The sequence below is a fragment of the Humulus lupulus genome, chromosome 1 (genome assembly GCF_963169125.1).
Source record: "Humulus lupulus chromosome 1, drHumLupu1.1, whole genome shotgun sequence".
Taxonomy (NCBI): Eukaryota; Viridiplantae; Streptophyta; class Magnoliopsida; order Rosales; family Cannabaceae; genus Humulus; species Humulus lupulus.
Genome location: NC_084793.1, coordinates 28,505,726 through 28,515,060, shown reverse-complemented (window position 1 = coordinate 28,515,060; position 9,335 = coordinate 28,505,726). Strand labels below are relative to the sequence as shown.

General features: G+C 33.4%; 2 protein-coding genes across 2 annotated transcripts; both read left to right on the top strand.

Annotated features, from left to right (window-relative positions):
• Nucleotides 1-505: 505 nt before the first annotated feature.
• LOC133790223 (uncharacterized) lies at nt 506-3,934 on the top strand. The gene is made up of 8 exons (XM_062227766.1): nt 506-826; nt 919-986; nt 1,428-1,494; nt 1,603-1,757; nt 1,876-1,946; nt 2,572-2,640; nt 3,102-3,202; nt 3,465-3,934. Exons 1-8 carry the CDS (start codon nt 566-568, stop codon nt 3,762-3,764), a joined length of 1,092 nt encoding a protein of 363 aa, XP_062083750.1. The 5' UTR covers nt 506-565; the 3' UTR covers nt 3,765-3,934.
• Nucleotides 3,935-7,424: 3,490 nt separating this feature from the next.
• On the top strand, nt 7,425-8,462 carry LOC133805803 (uncharacterized). The gene is made up of 2 exons (XM_062243980.1): nt 7,425-8,016; nt 8,101-8,462. The coding sequence occupies exons 1-2, from the start codon at nt 7,425-7,427 to the stop codon at nt 8,460-8,462; spliced, it is 954 nt and encodes a 317-aa protein (XP_062099964.1).
• The last annotated feature ends 873 nt before the right edge of the window (nt 8,463-9,335 follow it).

The following is a 9,335-nucleotide window of genomic DNA, read 5'->3' as shown; positions in this document are numbered from 1 at the left end:
TTAGTGAAATCTTTTTTATTCTGCCACCTTTATTTTTGATAGTTCCTTAGCTAACTCTGTTTTTGCATTCTCCTGAACGGGGTAGCATGTCTCTGGAGTCATTTGAGGCCACATTTACATTCTTCAGATCTCTCCTCTTGTAGTCTGTCAAGGGGTATATGTGAAAGTGAAACACGTAGCCGGTTGCTAAGGGGTATATGTGTATTTTAACACATTATCAATATTGCATCTCAATCTTACTGTCCATCAATAATCGGGCGGCTTAGATTTGATAAAGGACTAAAATCTTCAAATCCAACCGAGTGATTGTTGAATTGCCCTTTATATATATCACTTATTACTTTTAATATATAATTTATAGCTAGAAATGGGATTTGCATTTAGTATTTTGTAATGTTTAATTTAACTTTAGTAAGTTGGTCAAAAAAAACAAAAAAATTAGTAACAAATCTATTCAAATTTAGCATCGAAACTTCCTCGAGTTTACGATATATTCATTTTATTTCGATTAATAAAAAAAAAGAAACCAAATATCCAAAGTCAATAATTCATTTCATCTTCTACAATGCTTCGAGTCCTGTTAATAATTTCATTACTGGGCTCCTTGTGGATCGGACGGGTTCACTCGCACGAAGAATCGGGTGAGTGGAGCTGCGACTCGGACAACTCGGAAACCCAACTCGTTGCCGAGTTCAGACCCGGCTTCATCACCCTCGACGGTCACACTGACGATTGGAAAGACATTGATGGATTTGAGTTCTCTCTCCTCCCTGCTCTCGACCCAGATGCTGAACACGAGTACAAAGATGGAAAAATGACCGTTAAGGTACTTTAATTTCTTTGCTTAATTTTGTATTTTGAAACCAGAAATGGTGGACTGGAAGTATAATCTTGGCTTGGCTTTATATGATATGACAGGCTTTACATGATGGTCATGATATGTACTTTATGCTACAAGTTGATGGAGACTATGTTTACTCCAAAGGGTATGATCTAATTTTCTTGGAAAATACTTTCTTTCTTTCCTTTTCTCTCTTTAAGTTTTAATTGGGAAACTTGCATATCTTTATTGTATTCATGATTGAGTTGATCTATAAGTCTCTCTCTTTCTTTTGAGATTTTTTCAAGGATAAAAAGAGTTAGTGTTTTAAAGTTAAGTGAGTGTATGTCATAATTTTTTTCCTCACCCTATTAATTACTTGTCTAACCATTTGAGCTACAGGTTATTTGTTCCAAGCTTTTAGTATCAATTATTGTGTGTTGGCTTAAAGATCATACTATCCTTTTTGAAGTCCTTAATGGGTGTGTATAGGAGATTAAGAGAAGACCCTTATTTTTTATTGGATATCCAATCACTTCCATGTCTTCTTGAGTGTGACTCTCACGTGTAAAGCATCCTTACTTGGGTATGTTTTTATGTGGTGAAGTGAAAACAAAAAATGTCCATCTGTTGCTCTGATGTTTCAAATTGGCGAGGAGGCTTCGTATCATAATGTAAGTTACTTACTAGCTACTGTGGACTAATTTTATAATAGAATAACTGTTTCTCTTCCTTGTCTTTATCTTTGAAATTTAAACCCAAAATGGTTTTCTTTGTGTTAGATGGGTGGGTGTAAGGAAGGAGTTAGCTCTTGCACAAGCAAGACTTGTAAGGGCCATGAAGTTGACATTATGCACTTCTCAGTTGGAAATGCCATTCCGGGAAGGCTCTATGGCAGCAATCCATTAGATAATGGAGAAGGGAATGGTGGTGATAGGTGATGCACTAGAATCCCATCTTTCAGAATATTCACACAGCAACACACATTTGGCCAATGGATTTCGATATTGATATTTTATTTAATTAATCTTATTTGTTTCCCCTTCTTTGAGCAGATTTGGTCATTTGGTTGATCTCTATGCTTGGAATCCACACTGTAGATACATAGATGGAATGGGTCCTTCAGGTATCTGAACTATCAGTCTATGCTATTTTTCCCTTTGCCTTTAAGAAAAACCCTGTTGCTTGCTGCTAATAAAGGGGCTTATGTTTTATAAAAATTGAAACAATAAAAGAAAGCAATTTCAACCATGAGAAAGTCATTAAGGCAGCGTTACCATGAAAGATTTCACGGATCAATGTTGTGATGTGTATTACATATCTATAAAGAACTAATCACAGAAAGTCCCATTCCATATGATTAGAAGTTAGAACTAAAACAGCCAACTTTCCTTTTGGGTCAATATTTTGGTGCTTCTTTGATATGCAAATTTGGTTGATGAGAAATTCCTGAATTTTCAATGTACAATGATTAGTAATTTAATCCCTAAGAAATTATTCTTGCTGGCTCCTTAATTGGGGCCTCTATGTAAAGCTTAAAAGTGATTTATCTTGTCTGCCTTGGAGGGCATCAAATGTCTTTTGGTTTCTGTTTATTTCTTGCAATACATCATGAAGAAACTTCAAGAACCCTAGTTACATTGGATTATCATTATATTAGTTCCTACTCTTTGTTCCTTCCCTTTGGAAGTTTTCTCTTTTCTTTTATTTATATATAAGTTCTAATGATGCAGATTATTTTACATTTTCAGGAAATGATTCTCGCTCCCAGAATGATTGGAAAGGTGCATGGTGGCACAGTAGTTTCACCGTCCACTCAGGTAAAGTCAATAAATTTCCTAATATGTTTAATTGTTAAGCTCTAACTATTCCTCAATATCTAAACATTGCTTAATTTAGGCTGAGCAGGTGCATGGTTTTGTCCGAGTCTTGAAAAAATATGGGATATGGTTGAAAATCAAAGAAAGGAATGTTAACCTGCAATATTTGTCCTTTTAGTATTCTTGATGTGTTATCTGTACAATGTTTTTTATTTATGGACCTTCATCAACAGTCAGTAGTTTATTGGTCTAATTAAAGATAAGAAAAGGCTTACGCAAAAGCTTGCTTTTCCAGTCTATGAAAACTTTGCTTTGACACCATATCATATATATGTCTTCTGTACTTTATATGTTTTAGTTTATATTTTAATGTGCTGGATGTAAGCGCCACATTTATTCATACTCCTGTATTATAACACCATTTTATTTCGTTGACACTAATATCACTTGGCATATCACAGGTTTTGTGGAGGAAGACAGTCCATATGCCAAAGATGGTAAAAAAGGCACTTACTTCTATGAATTCTCGAGGCCTTTAAGAACCCTGGATCGGCTACAACAGGTTTATCTTCATATCTAAAATATTAGCAACTTGGATAATTTTCTATTCTGTTTTCTTTCCAGATATATGTGTGTCTATATATAACATTTGCATTTTATGATGTTCACTAAATGTTATTCTTAATTTGATTTGACAATAATGTGCAATAATTTCCATGGACATATCTGCTGAGAATGGCTTCAGTGAAAAACCAGAAAAAAGCCTACTTAAACTTGGCAGCTAGAGTCAGAACTGATACAGTTTTACCCGGTTCATTACACAGGATGCTCAGTTCACAATCGGCGAAACGAGCAAGATGTCAGTTGCATTTTGGTATCCCCCTGAGGGGTTAGCATGGCATGGTTCTGGACACTTTTCTATTAACTGTGATTGGATATCCTTAGATGTCACTCCAGGAAGGTCTGTGGTAACAACCGGAACAAGTAGCTCTGGTTCTGGTGTTTTTGCTCTTTTGTTATCAGTATTCTCTTTATGTGGATCTGTTTTTGTGGGATACTGGGTGATTGTCAGACCCAGAAGAATTCCCTTCACACCAATGGAGACTCAAATGGAAAACATTTAGGACAGCACTATGGGATGGTGTTTTAGGTTTTGTACTATTCATTGGCATTGTATTGGGTAATATTACACGAAATGCTCCTAGTTTGTCCCTATTTTTAAAATCAGAATTCTCATTTTTTATTCATAATAATAACCCAATAGTAGGAAGATGTGATAGTTTCGTTTTGGTCACGATGTATGGTCTTGCATACGAGTGAGTGATATTTTAAATTGTCAAGGCATGTGGTTTGAATATTAGAGGTGTTTGGTGTGAGGTTTTGGTTTGTGGTTGAATATTAGAGGTGTTTGGTGTGACATTTGGGTTTGTGGAAGTAGAGTTAAAGGGGGTTTAGATTAAGGAGATGTGTTAAGATTACTCTCAAATCAACCTAAAAATCAAGACCTACTTAGAAATATAAATCCCAAGCCATCAAAAATAAATTTATCAAATATGGGTGAGATTTGATATTCTTACCAAACCAAATCCTCATATCAAACACCGAGTGTTATAGTTTTTCGATTCTCGTAAGAGAGCAAATTTTGTTTAAAATTGCCCCTAGGAAAATTCAATCAAAGGTTTAAAAATAAAAGTATCATTTAAACACTTAGCGAAACTTCATTTTTATTTTACAATGAGAAGTTATAGGGAAAAAATAAATATAGTTTCTATATTTATGAAATAAAAAAAGTAATTATACAAAATATGATAAGTTTTGAAAAAAAAGTTTAAAATATGATGATTTTATAAAATATAAAAAATAGATTACCATAAATATAATTACATAAAATTGTCTCTTACTCTCTCCTCTTGCCCTCCTGATATCTCTCCCCCTTTTCTCATCTCTCATCTCTCATCTCCTATTTGGTTCCCTCCGTCGGTGTTGCCACTAGGGCTGAGCATTGGGCGGGTTGGTCGGGTTACAAGGCATTTTTACCTGTCCAATGTCATAATCGGGTTAACAAAAGTGACCCGTAACTTGTTCAATTAAGAATTTTTTTTTTTAACCCGTCCAATAATTTAGGCGGGTTGGTCGGGTTAACCCGCCCAAACTGAAATTGTATTTTTTTTTTTTGGCGAGTTGGTCGGGTCAACCCGCCCAAACAAAAGTGGTATTTTTTTTTTTACATTTTTGTAATTTTTTTTCTTTTAAATACTAGTACTAATAATGTGAAGTTTATCTTTTTAAGCTTAAAACAATATTTTAAATTTATAGTAAAAAAAATTAAAATAAAACTTAATTAATTTATATATTTATTTGAATATATTAAAAATAATAAATTCTTAATTGGGTGGGTTGATAATTATTTTCAACCCGCCCAATGTAACAATTGGGCGGTTTAAATTTTGGTCGGTTTATTCGGGTTGCGTTTTTTGGCGGTTTTTTCGGGTTGGTTTGGGCGGATTATTCGGGTTGTAAAAATTTCTGCACAGCCCTAGTTGCCACCCCGCCCCCGCCCCCGCCCTCGCCCCCATCGTAGAGGCACCTCCACCTCTTTGGTTTTTCTTCTTCTTCTTCTTCTTCTTCTTGATTAGTTCTCAAAATTGTCATTTTATTAGTTTTAAAGTTTAAAATAAATTAAGTTTTCATTAATATTTTCATGGATTTATTATAATATATTTTATAATTAAAAATATTAATTTTTATTTAATTCGTGTTTAATTTTTAGGTATTAAAATACATTTGGGCACAAAAAAAAAGAATTAAAATTGAAGAAAAGAATGAAAAAGTGGTATTTTTTAGGTCTAAGGCCCATGATGAACCGACCCAAAGGACCCTAGGCCCGCCTGGGCTTTCTCTCTCTCTCCTGCGGCCCACAATATCCCAGCGCACCACTTGGCGATGTCTCCCTTTGCCATGCGTCTGCCTCCCTGGAGCTCAGCCGACTCGCCCGCCCAACCCGCGCCTGACCTAGCTCTAGACTGTCTGCCACTCGAGCCAAATGGCGCTCCATGATTGGCTGCCTGCCTGTCAACATAACGCGCCTGCTGCTGCAGCTACTTTTGTGTGCAATCTATTTGCAGCTCCAAGCCTCCCACACCACCTGCATGCATGAGTCTACAAGTAATAGTAATGATAACACTAAAACTTATATTAATAATAATAATTTTGATTTCTAAATAAGATTTTATTACTAATATTTAAGTTTTCTTTTGTAAACCCAAATTTAATTTAAATTGTATATTAACCTCTTTTGAGACTATAAATAGGAGTTCATTTTAACTATTTGGAAGTAATGTTTTTGATTGAGCAAAAACTATAGTAAATTTTGTATCACATTTTCTTCTCATATTTTCTCTTTAGATTATTGTGAGAATGATGAGCATAATAGACTAACTTTCCTTGGAGGGTTAGAGATGATCTTATATGCATTGTGAATTTATTTGTAGCTTTTGATTCACCATGGTTTAAATGTTTGAATATTTGAGTAATATATGGTATTTTCTTCATCTTCCCATATCACTATCTCTATCTAATTTTACTAAATTTGTATATATATATATGGAATTAGTCAAGCTCTCTTTATATATTTTTAATTAGTAAAAATAATATTGATAACTATATTGCAGTATTGCCTATATGTATTGGGTCATTTTTAGGCTTACATAACATTGATATTGTGCTTCAAAGGTAAGAAATTTTATTACTCAAATAATATTTTAAAAAGAAATATATATGTGCTCTATTGGTAATTTCTCCAAATAAGATGTTAAGTTCTCATCTGCTTATTTGAGTAAATTTTGTGAATTAAAAATGCCAAATGAATGAACAATGCATATAGGTGACTCTTGATACCCTTCTACTACTCTCACCATTTGATTGCATCTTATATTTACTTGATTTATTCTACTATTAAGTTCTAAAAAAAACCAAAAAATCACAAATCCATTTCCACTACTTTGTACTAATTTTTTGTGTTAATTTTTCTACTAATCCATTTCTACGTGAGAAGCTGCCACGTAGGCGCATACCGGGCACTTAACGGCTAGGTACCTACGGGTGCCAAGAAAGTATGACGGGAGATATTTTAGCCACAAAAAAAAATTAGATATTTAAGTGTCATAATTTGTAAAACTTAAGTATTTTCACCATAAATATGCCTTCATTCTATAGTAGTGATTTGTTTATGACCCTTATGTATTTGAACAAAAGAAATTAATATAATTATTAATTTACTTTTTAAATAAGAGGATCTTTTGCACTCTCTCTTCTAATTGAATGACATGTGTATTCTTCTAAACAATGTCTATTTTTACAAAATAATTATTTATAATTTTTATCATTATTACAACTATGCCATTATCATCAAACTACTCATTTCATTTTTTTTAATTTATGGAGAAATAAAGTTTAAGGTGCATTTTTTAAAAATATATATTTTTGTTTTAATCTAAGTAATAACATAATATTTAATATAAGTAATTTTTTGGGCATGTTATTAAAACTAAACTAAGAAGTACGATGGAAAATCAGTAAACGTTTGCGGTTGGCTCCCTAGTCCGGACCCCTATGTCCATACTAACTCTAGTGTGTTAGTCAACAAAAAAGTTGCCCAGTTAATGACGGTTGACCAACATGAATGGGATGAAGACTTACTCCAAGATCTATTTATTGATAGAGATGTTAGTATAATCAGGAATATCCCAATACAGGCTGATGAAATTGATACATGGTACTAGAAAATGGATAGGCTTGGGCATTATACAGTGAAAAGTGCTCATTCATTGATTCAAAAGAGGGAGATAACAGAGGTGGCAGAGGAAGTTTCGGTTTACTGGAAGAGATTGTGGAAGTTGAGTATCCCTCCTAAAGTCAAATCCTTTTTATGGCAGGCCTCCACTAATTGCCTCCCCACTAAATGTAATCTTCAATTAAAAGGTATCTCAGTGAATGATCTTTGCCCCTTCTGTAATTCATGCCGTGAGTCGACCTCCCATGTCCTATTCTCTTGCTCATTCTCTCAAGTTTGCTGGAATCTTCTTGGAGTCCAAATTGACCCCGATGACCTAGGTGTGTTCGCCGACCGATTTGCTAAGCTCCTAGATTCTATCCATGCCGATAATCTATTGCACATACCCATGCTTTGTTGGGCGTTATGGAAATCACGAAATGAGCTCATCTGGAATCAAAAAGGAGCCGAGGCTTCTGAAATCGTGACTCTTGCCCGTATTACCTTGGAGCAATGGAAGAACGCCCAAGATCGCTCTTTTGATCTTTCGCTTGGATTTGCTCAAATTTCAGACGGTGCAGCAAATTGGCAGCCTCCTAGCCCAGGTAAGATTAAAATAAATACAGATGCGGCTCTATTTGTTGGTCCAGACTGATTCTCTTTTGCGGTTGTTGCTCGTAACCATGAAGGGAGTCTTTTGGAAGCCAAAGCAAGCTGTGTTGGGGGTTTAGTTGAACCTGTTTTTTCCGAAGCATTAGGGATAAGAGAAGCCCTTAGCTGGATAAAAACCAAAGATTGGCACAATGTGGAAGTGGAATCAGACTCCTTGGTGTCAATACAAGCTATTCGAAGCTCCACTGTATTCCTTTCCTATTTCGGCAAAATTGTTCAGGAATGCAGACAGTTGTTGCTTGATCTCATCTGTCATGAAGTATCCATCAAATTTGTAAAACGATCTGCAAATGCTGTAGCTATTTCTGATCGTATTGTTTTTGGGAGTGCTATCCCTCCTGATATGAATTGTGTATTGTTGAACGATTTGCTAGTTTAATACAATTTCATATTTCTTGGCAAAAAAAAAAAAAAAAACTAAGAAGTACGATTAACTGTGTTTTAATTTTAATAACTACATCAAGCAATTCATTAAATTTAATAGCATGTATCAAACAATTTAATCAATTTTTGATATTTATATAAAAAAAATGTTTGTTTCGAAATAAACATATATGATTATATAATATATGACATTGCACTCGTAAGAAGATTCAACCCTTTCTCTTTTCTTGAGTTTTTTTTCTTTATTCTTTTTCTATGTCATATCTACGCCATTAATAAGTAGGCAAAATAGTGTTAAGTTGCATCATTTTTCTTTTCTTTTAAATATACACGTTTTTCAATGATAAATCATTTAAAATTAAGATCCCATATAATTTGTTTTTTTATATAATAGAATCTTATTATTATTATAATCAAAATTAAATTCACTGAAACTAACAATATTTGAATTAACTCCTTTACTAATTTAACAAAAAAAAAAAGATTTAATTTATATGTCTAAAAGTTTAATTTTGATGACATAAAAAACATACTCAATATGAATGTTATATTATTCTATAAACCGAGAAAGACAAAAGAATATATCAGAAAAAAAATAACTTTAAATCTTCATTTTCTCAAATAAATTAAAGAGTGAAATAAATAGTGTGACCATAGTGTCATAATTGTCATAAAAATTAAAATCATAATTGTTTATTTTTTTAAAAATAGAAATTGTTTGAAAGAAATACACATGTTATTGAATTAGGAGGATAGTGCAAAAAAGAGTTGGTTAGAGAGTTTCCAAATAGATGGGCAACTTGTTGGTGACTTGTTGTATAGATAGTGATTTTTTTTATAAAATTAATATATATTCCAATAATTGATT